Source organism: Mytilus galloprovincialis, chromosome 2, assembly GCF_965363235.1.
Source record: "Mytilus galloprovincialis chromosome 2, xbMytGall1.hap1.1, whole genome shotgun sequence".
Taxonomy (NCBI): domain Eukaryota; kingdom Metazoa; phylum Mollusca; class Bivalvia; order Mytilida; family Mytilidae; genus Mytilus; species Mytilus galloprovincialis.
Window position 1 is genome coordinate 62,382,696 of NC_134839.1, and position 18,179 is coordinate 62,400,874.

The window sequence follows — 18,179 nt, forward strand, 5'->3', positions numbered from 1 at the left end:
ATAAGAGATGGGGTATGAGCACTGATGACTCAACTCTCCTTTCAAGTCACAATTTGTCAAAGTTAATCATTATAGGTCAAGTACAGTCTTCAACCGGGAGCCTTGACCTTGGCTCACTGAATTGCATGCTTTAAAGAGCCCCATTCCCCCCAAAAAATGACAAGTGAAAAATCATTCAAACACGAAAACCAACCTTCTGATCTATACACAAAAAAAAACAAGAAATGAGAAACACTTATGAACCACATTATCAAACAACAAACACAAAACATCAGGTTCCTGATTTTGGCAGTTGCAAACAAATGCAACAGGTTTAAACCTTTTAATGTGTACCAACCTTCATCTTTACCTGAAACAATAGTGTAACATCACAACATAGAAAGACACTATGAAATATCAATTGAAATAGCTTAACTCAATCAAAAGACATTTTAACACAAACAATTGAACATACACTCAGTGAATGAATATTTGATCTATGACACAACATAAATACAAAATCAATAATTTACACCTTTGATATTTGATAGCTGCAGAACAAAAATCATCATGGAGAGAAAATTTATTTATGGGATAGTAAAATAAAATTCAAAGTGTAAATCTTTCAGAAAATATTTTTATACTTTCCTTCTGAACAGTTTTTGGCTTAAAAAAAACCAGTTCTTTGTACCAAAAAATCTTATACATTAAATGTAAGTTCTCATAATGTTTATCGTAATGTGTATTTACCGTTTTTGGTCCTCATGTTGAGGGAGATTTTGTTCAAAGTTTCTTGGTTTAAGTCCTGTCGTACTAGCAATGACATATAAATGGTAACTGTATGATGACAACAGCTGTAATACACAAAAATTTCACTATAATTTGGCCATCCTGATGTGTAATTCAGTAATTTGATTATTGTGATTAGTAATGTATTAAAGCTATCCATTAATGTGTTATTATATAAAAAAGAAGATTTTATGACTCTTTTTTACACTCTAAAGATTTTCATATGCACAAATGTGGGTCAAAGATGTGCCATTGTACAAACACATTCTTTTTAAAAATAATATACTTATTTATAGTACAGATCCTTCATATCCCCCTTTTTCTCATTTGAATTCAAGATCCATCAAAACTGATTAATAATATATCTTCTTCAAAAATAATAAGGTTAATTTTAGTTCATTGAAAACCAAATTATGCAAAACAGTTTATAAATATGATCATACATTGTATTTTCTTCCAGGTTGAAGTAGAAGAATGGCAAGATATCAATAAAGAGTTAAAAAAGCATGGACTACCTATAGTTAAAATTCTCCATCCCTCTGATGTTACACTGTTATCAGGTAAAATGAGATTCTTTGTTTATTATTAATACAGGTATTCATAGATTATTGATGGTTTTTAAAAAGGGAGGGTGTTTCTCAGCTTTAATCTCATCAAAGGGAGACAATCACATCCTAAATTGCAATGAGGAAATTTTTATTTTCATCTGTAAAGAAAATATTTCATCTTGATGTAACATTGATTCATAAATTAAATAAGTGTTGTGTCCTTTCTTGAGCAAAATAATTAACTCATACTGTAATTAACTTTGCGAGTATTCTTCCCAACTGTGTACATGTTTGTATTTATATAATAGTTCTTGAAAAACTGGTCATTATCGTGATATATGGACTGCCCACAGGACAGTCGTATTGACTAAGATAGTGATAATGACTGAGCCAAAGGCGAGGTCATTATCGCTGTCGCAATCAATACCACTGTCCTACGGGCAGTCCATGTATCACGATAATGACCAGTTTTTCAAGAACTATTATGTTTATTTCATTGAGAAACCATGTTTTGGAAAATTTTCGTAAATTCAAAATGCCTAAAGTGAACTCGGGTAGTTGTACGATTTCTATGACAAAGAGTGAAGACCAGTCGTAGTAATACTGCCATTCATTTTAGTGCAATTTTTCAGTATATAAATACTTAATCAAGTTATCTTTAATTTTATATTTAACAAAAACATATAATAAACAATTCAACAACTTAAATATAATATTAAAATCAGGAACATGTTTCATAAAAGGTAAATCTCTCTAACAGAGAAGCCACGCCCCAGCGGTCATTATCAGACGGAAACCACACCCCAACGGTCATTATCAGACGGAAACCAGGCCCCACCGGTCATTATCATGTAAAAGTTCGTTAACGACCGGTTTTCTGGTCCGTTTTTTCTGTTAATGACCGATGGAATTTATTATTGAAGAATAATGAATGCCATGTGACCCCTTTTTATCCAATAAGAGAATCTTATTCTCAACCGATATGAAATAATATGTTATAATCATTTTATAGGTAGAACAATATGTATGGACTTACCTATGAGCCAGACAGTGAGGGAAAACTTCATCTCATTAATGGTAGACTGTGATCACAGGCAGAATCTCCTACAAGATCTCATCTTATCTAATAACCAAATCAAGTATGACTGTGGCATAACTAATAATTATTGCTTTATAAATATTAACAGATAATACTGTGGATTCATTATTATTCGTTGGATAACAATTTTTCGTGGGTTTAATGAACCCAAGATTTTAAATGTTCAACGAATTGAATATTTGCTGTATATTATGATAAGCAGAGCTGCAGACTTTTTGAAAACCACGAAATCATATATCCATGGGAATGCAAGTTTTCCTTAATCCACAAAATTGGTACCCATGAAAATAAATGAATCTACAGCACTAGCACATATTATTATTTATAAGAGCTGCTGTAGAAATACAGATAATAATATCTACAACCATAATTCATTATATCTAACCAAATCAAGTATTATTGTGTCATTAAATATACTTGTAACTGTATAACAAATATTATACCTCCTACAAGATCTTATTATATCTAGCCAAATCAAGTAAGATTGTTGTTAAAGAATTTATTACTATAAAACACTCATAATATCTCCTACAAGATTTGATTTTAAACCCAATCTAGTATAAATATGTCAAAACATTGATCACTGAAGATAAAATTGAGAATGGAAATGGGGACTGTGTCAAAGAGACAACAACCCGACCAAAGGACAAAAAACATACTGAAGAACACACATGATATCTACCATTATAACTCATTATATCTAATAGACAAATCAAGTATGATTGTACCATAAAAAAAAATCTTCTTTTCCACAAGACAGTTTTCCTTTCTCTAAAATTGTGTTTTACTTTGCAAAAAGTGGTGTCGAAATTCAGTTTTATAATTATTACTATCAAGGGGAAATAACAAAACTCAGATCAGTAAAAAATAGTTTACTTTAAGAACACTGTCAGTGTAGGTTGGAAATATATTTTTTATTAAATCAAGTGTATAAAAAAAATCAGAAGAGATAATTATGTGATTTGCATTGAAGAACTTGAAAGCAGAAAATATTTTGTGTTTATTTATTTTGCTGGGAAAGGGCTATTAATCAATTAGTCTATCTTCATGTATATCTTTTACTTGTAGCTTTTTTAAATTGCTTCTTAATTGCTTTTTATACGACCGCAAAAATTTAAATTTTTCGTCGTATATTGCTATCACGTTGGCGTCGTCGTCGTCGTCGTCCGAATACTTTTAGTTTTCGCACTCTAACTTTAGTAAAAGTGAATAGAAATCTATGAAATTTTAACACAAGGTTTATGACCACAAAAGGAAGGTTGGGATTGATTTTGGGAGTTTTGATCCCAACATTTTAGGAATTAGGGGCCAAAAAGGGCCCAAATAAGCATTTTCTTGGTTTTCGCACAATAACTTAAGTTTAAGTAAATAGAAATCTATGAAATTTAGACACAAGGTTTATGACCACAAAAGGAAGGTTGGGATTGATTTTGGGAGTTTTGGTTCTAACAGTTTAGGAATTGGGGGCCAAAAAAGGGCCCAAATAAGCATTATTCTTGGTTTTCGCACAATAACTTTAGTTTAAGTAAATAGAAATCAATGAAATTTAAACACAAGGTTTATGACCACAAAAGGAAGGTTGGTATTGATTTTGGGAGTTGAGGTCTGAACAGTTTAGGAATTAGGGACCAAAAAGGGGCCCAAGTAAGCATTATTCTTGGTTTTCGCACCATAACTTTAGTTTAAGTAAATAGAAATCTATGAAATTTAAACACAAGGTTTATGACCACTAAAGGAAGGTTCGGTTTGATTTTGGGAGTTTTGGTCCCAACAGTTTAGGAATAAGGGCCCAAAGGGTCCAAAATTGAACTTAGTTTGATTTCATCAAAAATTGAATAATTGGGGTTCTTTGATATGCCGAATCTAACTGTGTATGTAGATTCTTAATTTTTGGTCCCGTTTTCAAATTGGTCTACATTAAAGTCCAAGGGGGTCCAAAATTAAACTTAGTTTGATTTTGACAAAAATTGAATCCTTGGGGTTCTTTGATATGCTGAATCTAAAAATGTACTTAGATTTTTGATTATGGTCCCAGTTTTCAAGTTGGTCCAAATCGGGTCCAAATTAAACTTTGTTTGATTTCATCAAAAATTGAATAATTGGGGTTCTTTGATATGCCAAATCTAACTGTGTATGTAGATTCTTAATTTTTAGTCCCGTTTTCAAATTGGTCTACATTAAAGTCCAAAGGGTCCAAAATTAAACTAAGTTTGATTTTAACAAAAATTGAATTCTTGAGCGTTTTTGATATGCTGAATCTAAACATGTACTTAGATTTTTGATTATGGGCCCAGTTTTCAAGTTGGTTCAAATCAGGATCCAAAATTATTATATTAAGTATTGTGCAATAGCAAGAAATTTTCAATTGCACAGTATTCAGCAATAGCAAGAAATCTTCAATTGCACAGTATTGTGCAATAGCAAGAAATTCTCAATTGCACAGTATTGCGCAATAGCAAGAAATCTTCAATTGCACAGTATTGTGCAATAGCAATATTTTCAATTGCACAGTATTGCGCAATAGCAAGAAATATCTAATTGCACAATATTGTGCAATAGCAAGAAATTTTCCATTGATTGGAGTTATCTTTCTTTGTCCAGAATAGTAATTGAATCAACTTAAATCATTGTTTTATACAATATACAATGTATATTCACTTTTACTACTAACTGATAAATTAAAACAATCTTTACCATTCAGTGATAACAAGCACCTTTTGTTACATTTTAATATTTTATGATGTATTTAAATGAGTAGTTATTGTTGCAAACTCCATTAGAAATTTGAATTGATATCAGTTTTGAAAAAAGGGAAAGGGGGATGTGAAAATAAATGGGGGGGGGGGGGGGGGGGGGGTTAAATTTTTCTCATTTCAGATTTCATAAATAAAAAGAAAATTTCTTCAAACATTTTTTTGAGAGGATTAATATTCAACAGCATAGTGAATTGCTCAAAGGAAAAAAAAGTATTTTAAGTTCATTAGACCACATTCATTCTGTGTCAGAAACCTATGCTGTGTCAACTATTTAATCACAGCTGAATCCAGCTTGAATGTTGTGTCCATACTTGCCCCAACCGTTCAGGGTTCAACCTCTGCTGTCGTATAAAGCTGTGCCCTGTGGAGCATCTGGTTATTTTTTACTATTGTGGTATTAAAGCTTTTGAATGCAACTTTACTGGGATAAGAAATAATATGATTTATTTTAAGGGAGGATTTGACAAAGCAAACTGATTTGATGGAAAAATACCATGGTCGTATGAAAGAATTAAAAGTTTTACTGGAAAGTTCCAGAAATAGAGTAGAGGTAAGTTCATAATTTCATGCTTGATTGCTTTTGATAATTGTTAATTGGTTGTTCGGTGATTGCTTTACTCCGCATCAGCACATAAAGGCAATATCATGGCGATGATAATTGTTTAACACCACATCAAGGTGTTTGGTCTGTATCTTAGTTGGGATGATTATTGAGTAAGATTGAATTGACACTTTACTTGAAAACAAAAATTTGCTATCATTTTAATTTCTCTATTATCAATATCGCTTGAGTTACCTGATAAAGTCATTGTTTCTGTAATGTATTCTATCTGGTACTAAAGTAATCAAGTAATTAGTATTTATTTTGAAAAGATATCAATGCACTTTGGTGTAAAAAATGGTAAATATCAGAAGTTAATGTTTTTATGCCCCACCTAATATAGTAGAGGGGCAATATGTTTTCTGGTCTGTGAGTCTGCCTGTCTGTCTGTCTGTCTGTTTGTCCCACTTCAGGTTAAAGTTTTTGGTCAAGGTAGTTTTTTGTCGAGCCTGCAACTTTTGTTGCAGAAAGCTCGACATAGGGATAGTGATCTGGCGACGGCGGCGGCTACGGCGGCGGCGTTAGCTAACTTCTTAAAAGGTTTATATTTTAGAAGGTGAAAGACCTGGATGCTTCATACTTTGTATATAGATGCCTCATGTTACGAAGTTTCCGTCAGTCACATGTCCAATGTCCTTGACCTCATTTTCATGGTTCAGTGACCACTTGAAAAAAAAGTTCAGAATTTTTGTAATGTTGAATTCTCTCTTATTATAAATAATAGGGTAACTATATTTGGTATGTGCGTACCTTGCAAGGTCCTCATGCCCGTCAGACAGTTTTCACTTGACCTCGACCTCATTTCATGGATCAGTGAACAAGGTTAAGTTTTGGTGGTCAAGTCCATATCTCAGATACTATAAGCAATAAGGCTTGTATATTTGGTGTATGGAAGGACTGGAAGGTGTACATGTCCAACTGGCAGGTGTCATCTGACCTTGACCTCATTTTCATGGTTCAGTGGTTATAGTTAAGTTTTTGTGTTTTGGTCGGTTTTTCTCATACTTATGCAATAGGTCTACTATATTTGTTGTATGGAATGATTGTAAGGTGTACATGTCTAGCGGGCAGATGTCATCTGAACTTGACCTCATTTTCATGGTTCAGTGGTCAAAGTTAAGTTTTTAAGTTTTGGTCTTTTTATCTAATATTATATGCCAAAGGTCAACTATATTTGGTGTATGGAAATATATTATGATCTATATGTCAGTCCCGCAGGTTTATTTGACCATGACCTCAATTGCACGGTTCATTGCACAGTGTTAAGTTTTTGTGTTTTGGTCTATTTTTCTTACTAAAACTATAAGTAATAGGTCAACTATATTTGTTGTATGGAAGCTTTGTTAGCTGTACATGTCTGCCTGGCATGGTTCATCTGACCTTGACCTTATTTTCATGGTTCATTGGTCTTTGTTTAGCTATCTTGGTTAATGTTAAGTTTATGTGACAGTTGTAATAAAGCTTTATACTTAGGACTATCAACATAATTTCAATGATTAGTAAAGAAGGCGAGACATTTCAGTGTGTGCACTCTTTTAATGAAGTTTAAGTCCAATCAACACATGTTCCCTATGCTGTGATATGATCTTTCTTATTTGAATGCTGAATTAGATTTTTGTCCCCATTTCACGGTCCACTGAACATAGAAAATGATAGTGCAAGTGGGGCATCCTGTACAATGGACACATCTAGTTCAATTTTGTTTGTTTACAGGAACTAGAAAAAGACCAAGATATGAAGTCTTCTATCTTTGAAGAGGAAGAAGAAAAATTGAAGAATACCAAGAAATCAATGCATCAAAAATGTAAATTTCTTCAACAGAAATGTGACAACCAGGAAAAAGAACTTGAGAGATTAAAACATAAACTGGGCAAAATGGCCAGTGAGGTTAGAACATAATTGATATACAATGATATAATAAGTCAACTGCAGTATAAATACTAGACTTTTTGTTTTGGTACAATTATTTAAAATTATATCAGACAATTTATCAAATATGTAATTTAAAATTTAACAATTTAAAGCAAATAATAACCAAAAAATATCTGTTCAATGGGAAATAACTGAACAAAAATAAATCTTAAAATATTTTTGTTATGGTTGTGTTTGTAACAAGATAAGTTTGAAAGTTGTTTATTTTATTTTAACTAAATGATCAAAATGCACAAGTGCTTCTAAAAACATTTTTTTGCAGTCGATAGAAAGTATATATCTGTGTGAATATTTTTTAATTTTAATATTTTTAAATTATACCTCTCCAATGAATAAAATCATTTCTTTTTCAAACTTTACATGCATGCTAGCAAGTGATGCATTCTAAGTTTACAGATTACAAAACAGGTACTTGATGTATAACTTGAATTTATCTTTGTATTCATGGAATTATTCAACTCAATAATAAATCTTGTTTTCAGGAAGAAAAACGTACTGAAAGACAGAATCAAATTTTCCAAGAATTTAAAAAGAGAACTGCCAGAGCTCACAATACCATGGATGAAAAGTAAGAACAGAGTGATTTTATTGAAATGCTGTTGATTAGTGTCTGGATTGTTAATTTTGCTATTAGTATTTAAGCTAGATCAGTTTTATGATATCACAGATTGAAAATATTTTAGAATCTTCTTTGATTTAATTGTTTGCTAAAATGAGGGGTACTGGAACTTCAAATTTACAACAAAATTAAACATTTTAAATACCATTTTCAAAGTATAAGATTTTTTCTGTTATTTTCATATTCTTTACATGTTTTTTTCTCTCCATCATATTTGTGATTTTAGAATAAGCCAGAAGAGAAGTATTATGAAATATAAAAGAAAACAATGAATTCTATGAAAACAAATAATGATACATTTTGTTCTTTTTATTTTATTTTTGAAAGTGCGATCATACTTCTACACAAATCCACATATTTGTTATCAAATTTTAAAAGTTTTGCCAAATTTTTTATATCTATTTCCCTGTAATGCTATTGTAAAGTAAAAAAATAAATGTTACGTTCCCAGAATTTGACATGTTTCAGCTAACAGGCACATGTTATAGAAGTCTTGTTTGAAATAATTTTAGCAGAAGTACCTTAATGTTTGATTATCTTATTAGCATCTGATGAACTCAGAATTGTGAAAAAAAAATAGTAAAGATAGTGGTATTTATGAGGGTCTGGATGGAATTTTCAGAATTGAGAAAACTTCAAAAGTGAGCCAACAAATGCAAATTCTAGGGCAAAAAATAATGAACAGAGAAAAACCGACAAACAAAACAGAGAATAAAGATTAATTGGGTGTTAAAATATTTTTAGAATAGAGAATAATAGGCAAATAAATAAAAAAAAATGGCGCAAAATGGTGTAAAAAGTTTAGGAATAAAGAAACAAAGGACCCTCATCCAGACACTCATTTATGAGTTTATGTGTATTGATTTATCAGCTTTGCTTTATTCAGCTCCATATTCTTTACAGGTTTTAAAGCCAATTTCAAATGTTTTGAATAGCTATACTGCTTTATGTCTGAAATAACATTATGTTACTTTTGTGTGCTGTTATTTTTTCCAGGTTGCTAGATATAATTGATGCTTATGAAAAACAGATTAGTAGTATGCAAAAAGAGCTAGACTTTTATAAGTAAGGTTTTTAGCTTTGCTTATATTCTTACATATTGTAGCATATTGATTTTCTTTATACATTTTGATAATTAAAGTTAAAGTATGTTACTATTTTTTGTTCAATTTTTAATTGACCCATTATACTGTGAGCGCATTTGTTTCTAACCTAAACGATGGAAACGATTATGCGCATAGTCGTTTAATCCATTTGTTTCTTACATTTTTTGGTCAACGTTGACATTTTTCACATAAACGATATATGCGCAAAATAGTCACGTAGTCGTTGATCGTTTATCGTTGAGACGTGTAAACGATAAATTTGTTTCTGCATCTGTCGTTTAAATAATTACGAGCACGTGTTGTTTTCGCAAAGTCCTGGTTATTTATTTCCCGCACTTTTACCTGTTTGTTTACAGTGCGTGAGTGTAATCTATATCTGTCTGACAACGTGGGGTCGATTAAGTTTATTAAACAATGTATTTGTTTCTAGCAGCTTAACGTTTACTAAACGATAGTCATCGATGACAAAAGTTCGGGTTAGAAACAAATGCACTCTGTGTTTGATATTGGTTGCACATATCAAAGTCCATCATATTGCTTTTGATGTAAGTTGTATATATCATGTCAAGAAAGAATTCCAGATAAAGGTTATATAACCAGCTTAGTGTGCAAGTTCAGTAAAAAGTTAAGAGCCAAATTGAGGCAACCCTGTTAAATTTCTAAACTGGATAAATTTTTAACTGAAATTTCAACAGAAATGAAGTTCATTTTACAGTTTTAAAGACTATATCATTATACATAAGTAAGTAAGTAAATTTTATTTAGAGTCGGCATATATATACATAATAACAGACAAAAAACATGAGTTCTGGTGAGCTCTTTAACCGACTATCAAACTTGTCAGTAATTGATCTTTCATCTATTTATTGTCTTTTTGATCTTGATATACTACTTTCTTAGGCCCTAACCCTACCTACCGAGAAAATAGGTGCCTACTCAAATTTATTTTATTGTCCTAATGTGAAAAAGCTTATTTTTTAATCAGATAGGCATGACAATTAACAAAACATATGACACTTCAATTTCTCTTTGCTGAAAAAAAGAAAATGCCTACCGGTACATACCTAGCCACTGTCTCTACTTTTTAGTAGGGTTTGGGCAAACCAAATTGTGTTTAGGTGTGGCCTTACATAATACAATAATTTTTGTTTTTTCTCTAAGTTATGTTTTGAAATAAGTAATAAATTACATTGCTTGTAAACTTGTATGCCTAACTTATTTTTAAGTTTCCCTTGAAAAAATATTCGAGGAGCTCTTAACTGCTGCTTTGTCTTTTTTCCATCATAAACCTTTTTTTTTGTATATTTTCCAACTACTTTATGTATGTTTACATTCAGTTTTTTCAAAAATGAATTATGGAAAATGGTAAAAAAACTGCAGATTTTTTTGCTGAAGATAGACACAAAAACTTTTAAGAAATGGAGATATTCTAAATTGCAAAGTTTTAAATCATCAAGCAGAAAGCATAATTAAAATTAGTGAAAAAAACAAACTATTAAAAAATACATCAATGAAACATATTTCTCTAATTTTTGTGCTATTTTCACATTTCCTGACCGGTGTGAGAAAAATACTCTCCTCACTAGTGAAAAATCTGTTCTTGGCAAATGATTGGTTGAAATTTTGTTGTGAAGTTAAATTTTCTTGTTTTCTTCTGAATTTCTTCATGAAAAAAGGCCACCATGCCTGATGACGTCACATCAAAAGTACACAATATCCTCAAATCTTTGAAAAGGAAGGATAAAAATTATAAGAGAAAAAGATTCCACCACTATAACTCGTGTATTACGATATTTCTCCACTCTTAATAGATAAATTTTAATTATTGAAAAAGCTCAGCAAGCCTCATGCTTTAAATATTAAAATTAAACTGTCTCGAGTGGAGAAATATCGTTATACACTTGTTGCAGTTGTGGAATCTATATGCAAGTCATTAATATTAACAATATTTAGGTCTGATGAGGTTACAGACAACAGGACCTATGAAGAGGACTCATTACATGAAGCAGGGGTATCATCCAATATGAAGTCTCTTATCAGGGTAAGGCTAAAAATAATAAAATAATTGTACATGTACCTGGTTTTGTACTCAACTGTTTGCAGATTTGTTTTGTACCATGACTAGGAGTCTGTGAGGAATATTTAAATGAAGCGAAATTTAAGGAAAGTTATAAATTGCAAAAGTTATTATTATTGAAGAACTAAATGATTAGATTTACTATTATATTATTTTCATATGAAACTATTAAAGGCAGATATTCATAAGCACGAACAATGTTTGAGATTGGAAGTGTTTGTTAACTGTAAATAAATTTATTTTACTGTCATTTTTTTCATGTTGAGAAAAAGTCATTTATATTTTGTGAATTCCAACTTTTTTGTAATCTTTTAAGAAAAAGGAGGTGAAAGTTTTGCATATTTCATGACTTTTTATATTAGCCTTATTTTCTACCGCCATATTTCATTTTCCTTCCTTTTTTTAATGTGTAGACTGTTTCAGCTGATTTCACAGTCATTTATATGTTGTGATTACCAACTTTTTATTATTCTTAAAAGTGAATATCAAAGTTTTGCATATTCACAACTGTTTGTAATCACCTTATTTTCTACTGGCAAAGTTGCTAACAATAAATTGCTCACAAATAGAAGTTAGTTTACAATATATTTCAGTTGTCAATGAGCATTAACTGAATAAGTAAATGTGATCAAATATAAAAAGTAAATAAGCTTCATCATTGTCTATCTTTTTACTTTTCAGTCTTATGAGAAACAGTTGTCCAAAGCAAATGACAAAGTAAAGAAATTGCAAGATGAAAAGGACTTAGTCAAATTGGAAATGGGATCTAGGTAAGTTAATATATTTCAGGACATTTTAAGTGAGGATTCTGAATTGCAAATAAAAATTATTTCCTATTATCATTTCTGCAATTAATATAGCTTAACTGGAGGCATAAAAACATTTGGTACTTGTTTCTGACATATGTTTCTGGAGTAACCTCCCTTTGGAAGCTTCTAGGCTTAAGTACAATGTACACTATAGACACTTGAGAAGTGGCAAAACATGCCATATAAAAATTGATATTTCAGAAGTATACAGATTTAAGTTCTTTATATTTTGACTGTGGATACCAATGGCTATTAAGTCTATATTGCATACAGCAATTATTTTTGTCGTCATATTTTGGTTAAATGAAGTTAAAGTGGTATCCAGTTGATATGATTAGGAATCTTTCTGGGACTAGATTATATATTTTTCCTTGCCTTTCTAACAAAATACTTTACAAGAAAAACTAATTTTCAGTTAGTTTTCAAACTTGCAACTAGTAGTAGTATCTTTAATCATTGTTGTCAGATGATGTGGCATTTTATCCTCTTTCCTATATTATTTTTAAAATATCATTTTTATTTCCTTTTGTATTGCTGATCTGTAACTTGATAAGGGCTTTTAAAAATGCAATTAATGCAATTAATCATTGTCCTCTTCTAACAAAAGCTGGTAATAAAAATGCAATTAATTCAATTAATCATTATCCTCTTCTAACAAAAGCTGGTAATAAAAATGCAATTAATGCAATTAATCATTGTCCTCTTCTAACAAAAGCTGGTAATTATAAATCATACTACAGCATTACTGTATTAAAAATTTAAAAGATTTATTTGTAAATTGATATGGGAGGTAACCATATTGTAAAATCTTGTAAATCACAATTTGTCTCCCTTATTGATAGCTTCTTCAGCTTGCTATGAACATTTAGCGACTTTTAGCAACTTTCATATTTTTGGGGCGATTTAAATCATCAATCAGTTGGCAAGAGTATGCCCTGACCATAAAGAATGATGTATAACTTGAAAAGGAATGCTTTATCTCAGATTCCTTATAATTTGTAGACCAGAGATAACAGACTACAGAGTAATTCAACAAAGAGTGAAAAAATTAGAGAAATTATTAGCTGTACATAATATAAGGTAAATGTAATACAATCAAAAATATGTCAACAACAAAACAACTTTTTACTGATCATTATGTCTTAATCATAAAGATAATTTAAGAATGTCATGAAAAGAGACAAAAACAATACTTAATCAGCTGTTGAATACCAATGTACAGTGGTTTATTATTATTCATTTAACACCAATTTAGGGAATTTACTTAAACAAATAATGAATGAATCGAGGTTCTCAACAAAATGGAAATCTTTTGTTGTTTATGTAGAAACAAATGCATAAGTAACAAACTAAAGTATCCTTCCAGGAGAGAAATTTTCCCTCTGAATGTACTTCATTGTTCTGATACAAATTTCTTTACTTTCCATGTTTTCGCTGTTTTCACCTAAAACTTATTTTGAAAGCACTGCATCTTGCATGCTTCATTTTTAATCATGTAAATGGCCTGATTGCCATAACTGATGTTAACACTAAGTTGCTAAAAAAGTATAAGGACATAATGGTGTCTAAAACTTTTATTTTTTTTACAGCATACCTGGAGAAAATGACAAGAAGGATCCATTTAGACAGAGGAAAAAGTACAGTACAAAGTTGGATGATTTGGAATACTTACCTTTAGATTTATGTAGACAATATCTAAAGGTAAGAGTTACCTCTCTTTGCAATACAAGTCTTAATTTGGCAACAAAGTGCTAAACTTTTTAATGATCCTTGTATTCATTTTCTAGTTTATCAAAGTTTGCCTGCTAAAAACAACTTTAAGTTTAAGGATTTCAATACTGTATATGGTATCAGATCGCATTTGTGTCTAAAGACTGAATTATGTCTTGTGGTCCTATATCTTAAGTTACATCCCAGCTCCTTTGTTCTACCAGGGGTGATCTGAGCCAGATCATCCTTACCAGATCATCCCAGCTTGTGTTTCTTTTTTTTTGCATGCTTTCCTTTGTTTTTTAACATTTTGGCGGGAAGGCCTAATCCACAATAAAACTTAGAAATACTTATTGAGAAAAGACACACTTTCAAAATTTATGTAAAGAATCCTTGCCTATACTGGGATACGAACTAAAGACCTTTAGCATATCAACCCACGACACATACCCCTACACCAGGACGACTGGATACAGACTCTCAGTTATTAAACATATTTAAAGGAAGCAAGATATTTTTATAAGTGGGAGGAGTATGCAGACCTTTATTCAGTGGGATTTTAACCCCTTTTCATAAATAAGGTGAGTTGTCAGACTGATTGTTCAATGGAATTTTACCCTTTTCCTAAGTGGGGCAAGTTGGTAAACAATAGTAGGGCGTTTTTTTTGGAAGTGGTGATTTTGTGTGGGCCGATTGGCCAGTGGGGCGAGTTGACATGGTTTCATATTTAAACATTGTTTTTCGGGGTCATAAAGGGTATATTATATAGTAATATATAAAATGTATTATATTGGTTGTGTGGCGTTCTAAACTAGATTTAATGAATTGTAATTGTTTTTTGTCTAATCTAATACAGCAAGGATGTAAATAGTTATCCCATTTGGACTTGGTGTGTCAGTGTCTGGACATCGGGGTGATCTGACACTGACACATCGCGTCCTCATGGGATAACTATTATTAAAATGGATGTATTTTATATCTATCTGAATGGCATAATAACATTCTTATGTAAAAGAATGAGGAAGCTTGTACATTTTGTAACTTAAGACTGAAAGTTTGAAACAATTACCATTAACCAAAGTTTAAAGGATGGGTTTAAAGGACAGAAAGTGTGCCTGATTGTCTAATCAACTGATAATCAAAAGTTATTTCAATTTAGAAATTAAGATTTGTATATACATCCATTGTAGGATGTTGCTACAGAATTAGACACAGATGATCTTGAGAATGTTACACCTCAGGTACAGAAATTTAATGAAAGACTTGAGACTGCATTACAGTTTGAGCAGGTAAGTTAATGTGTGTGTGATACATGTACCATTATAGTATATATTTATACTTTAATCTGTACAACTTTTCAGGAGGTCCTCATACTTAACAGGTCAAAATAAAATGGATGCACATCTTAAAGTATATTTAATTATCAGTTTTCAAGAATAAAATTTGTTGTAAATCTACAAATGTTTCAATTCAGTGGCAACAGCTTTGGTCTTAAAAAGTAGAATATTGCATACTTTGTGATACAATTATTTATAGGTTAAGATAGCAAATAAGATTGTAATTCTTCCTTAGCTTGTATACCTACATTGCAAGCTTCATCTTTTTTTACTAACTATTTTTTGGGTAATGCTTAAAAGAATAACACTGTTTCCATTCGCTTTAAACACATTGCCCCTGACATTGACTAGCTAGCTATCAAACAATTCACTACCTTCAAATCAGTTAGGTCCAGGTTTTCTGCCTTTTCTTAAGGTTTTTCGTGGATAAAAGGTCCATAAAAAATTTGAAATTGGACTTGTGGTTTGAAAAACATATACTTGACAGTCAAACTATGTAAGATTTTTCTGAAATCTAGACTACTAACAATGGTGAATACTGAACCTTGTAAAGATTTGTTGTAAGGCAATGTAAAGATGAATATCAAGCTAAATGGCCCTCTGTTGAATAATTGCATTTAATGTTAATGGTTACTCTCTACAACAAAGTCAATACATGAGCCAGAGAATCAAATATCAATTATGTGATAATTTAGTCTTAAAAATGTTATACCTCCTGAAAGATGATGTGAGTACTAGACTGATATTTTAAAACAGAAAATGCCATAGTTAGAAGACTGATAAGCTGTTCTGGTAATAATTACAGAGGGTGGTGTGAAAATAAGTTTAATAAAAAAAAAATGTCCATGGTATATTGTCTTGTAATGAGTTAGGAGAGAGTTTGCTTGTGATGATATAATTTAATAACCTTTAAAATCAATGTATACCTGTTTATTATTTTGATAAGGTGATAATGTATATCATTACCCTAGGAATCTTATTAATAACAAGATGATAATTTATGGCATGATTAATACATTTTAGATAATTTCAGTTAGCCAAATAGTTCAAGGTTATTAATGGCAACAGAGTCCTAGAAATTTGCCATAATTCTGCTTATAATAATTCTAAATGCAGGCAGGCTTAGAAATTCATTTACCTTTTGACCTTTAATCTTGACCTCATTTACATGGATTATTAATAATGTTAAGTATATGTAATACTTAAAATAAAATCTTTATCTTAAAAGACTTTCAACATAAATCATGATCAGACAAACAGATCAGTAAAGCAGACATTTCAACATGTGCACTATTGTGATAAAGTAGAAGATTTCTCAGATATTTGCGAAAAATACCAGTCTTGGGACCGAATTTCCCTTGACTGGTATTTTTTGCAAATACCCCTCCAGAAGATGATATATCTGTTCAATATCTTTTTTTTTATGCTCATTAAAATCATTGACAGAAGGGTCTTTTAGACTTCTGGTCATAAAAAAGAATAGGTTTGTTTTCCCAAACGCTACCTACCCAGAAAAAAAGCTGCCTACTCAAATTCTTTCATTGTCCTGATTTGAAGAATTATTTTTTAATCAGATAGGCATGAAGACTACTAAACACCCGATACTTCAAAAAAAAAAAAAAAAAAATGCCTACACTGTCTCAACCTTTGGGTAGGGTTTGGGCAAATCAAAATATTTTTAATTGTGGCCTCTTCTTCTAGTAAAATAATGGGAAGTAACCCATTTAGGCTTCAAAGTTATGGCAAGCCGTTCTCATCAAAACTATGTTTAAACCCTTTTTTCCAAAAAAAATTACACAATGAGAAAAAACCTAAAATAACACACTGAGAAATAGAAATTGCACACTGAGATTTTAAAATTACACACTGAGATTAAAAAAAAAAATGAAAAACACACACTGAGAAATTAAAATTACACACTGAGATTTTAAAAAGACACGCTGAGATTAAATAAATTGAAAAACACACTGAGAATTGTTAATTACACACTGAGATTTCAAAAATACACATTGAGATTAATATTCAAATTACTAATGAATATTCATGAGATGAATAATTCAACAGATTAATATCATGGTCTCTAGAACTCTTGTCATTATAATGAAATGCGGTTCCTTCAACCAACGTTCATAATAAATTTCAAGACTTAACATCGTTTTTTGCTAACTCATATTCATAAGTTATTTGTCAATATAATTCAGATTAATATTATTGCTAACGGTGTATCAGGATTGTTTACTTAAAACTGTTTAAGCATAGGTCCTTTTTCAATAGTCTTTCAACTGTTACCCTGATTTCGCAAGGTAATGTTGTTACGTTTATATGTTATAATAGACACTTGGGTGAACATGTCATTGCATTGTTTGTCTTTTTAAAGATTGTTCTGATAATTTCTTATAATTTAATAAAGTTTACAACATTTGATTATATCAGAGACATATGATACATGTCTCTGGTTATATTTTGAAATGAGAGTAAGTGGGTATTTTTCTTGTTCTATTAGTCTTTAACTTTGAATTGCTATTAAAAATGTATTTTATAAAACATTGAGCACCAGATTTAAGGACTAACGAGTTATGTCCCCTAGTTGTTTTAAGCTTGTAATAGATTAAGATTATGTATGCTAATTAGATATGTGTGCATAAAAAGATCACACAAATCTCAGTTTGTAATTTTAAATTCTCAGTGTGTAATTTCAAATTCTCAGTGTGTGTTTTTCAGTTTATTTCATCTCAGTGTGTCTTTTTGAAATCTCAGTGTGTCTTTTTGAAATCTCAAGTGTGTAATTTTCAATTCTCCGTGTGTAATTTTCAATTC

General features: G+C 30.8%; 2 protein-coding genes across 4 annotated transcripts in view; one reads left to right on the forward strand and one right to left on the reverse strand.

Annotated features, from left to right (window-relative positions):
- Nucleotides 1-18,179, reverse strand: part of LOC143064068 (KAT8 regulatory NSL complex subunit 2-like) — a 486,386-nt gene that overhangs the window by 314,572 nt on the left and 153,635 nt on the right. The window lies entirely within an intron of this gene.
- LOC143064066 (centrosomal protein of 70 kDa-like) overlaps nucleotides 1-18,179 on the forward strand; it is a 33,918-nt gene that overhangs the window by 1,623 nt on the left and 14,116 nt on the right. For 2 of the 3 annotated variants that reach the window (XM_076236582.1, XM_076236583.1), the window contains exons 3-13: nucleotides 1,229-1,328; nucleotides 2,329-2,455; nucleotides 5,625-5,721; nucleotides 7,486-7,659; nucleotides 8,187-8,272; nucleotides 9,320-9,388; nucleotides 11,383-11,470; nucleotides 12,188-12,276; nucleotides 13,318-13,395; nucleotides 13,905-14,016; nucleotides 15,216-15,314. In XM_076236582.1, coding sequence (XP_076092697.1) covers nucleotides 1,229-1,328; nucleotides 2,329-2,455; nucleotides 5,625-5,721; nucleotides 7,486-7,659; nucleotides 8,187-8,272; nucleotides 9,320-9,388; nucleotides 11,383-11,470; nucleotides 12,188-12,276; nucleotides 13,318-13,395; nucleotides 13,905-14,016; nucleotides 15,216-15,314 — 1,119 coding nt within the window. The remainder of the gene's footprint in view (nucleotides 1-1,228; nucleotides 1,329-2,328; nucleotides 2,456-5,624; nucleotides 5,722-7,485; nucleotides 7,660-8,186; nucleotides 8,273-9,319; nucleotides 9,389-11,382; nucleotides 11,471-12,187; nucleotides 12,277-13,317; nucleotides 13,396-13,904; nucleotides 14,017-15,215; nucleotides 15,315-18,179) is intronic. The other variant, XM_076236584.1, reaches the window with a different exon arrangement.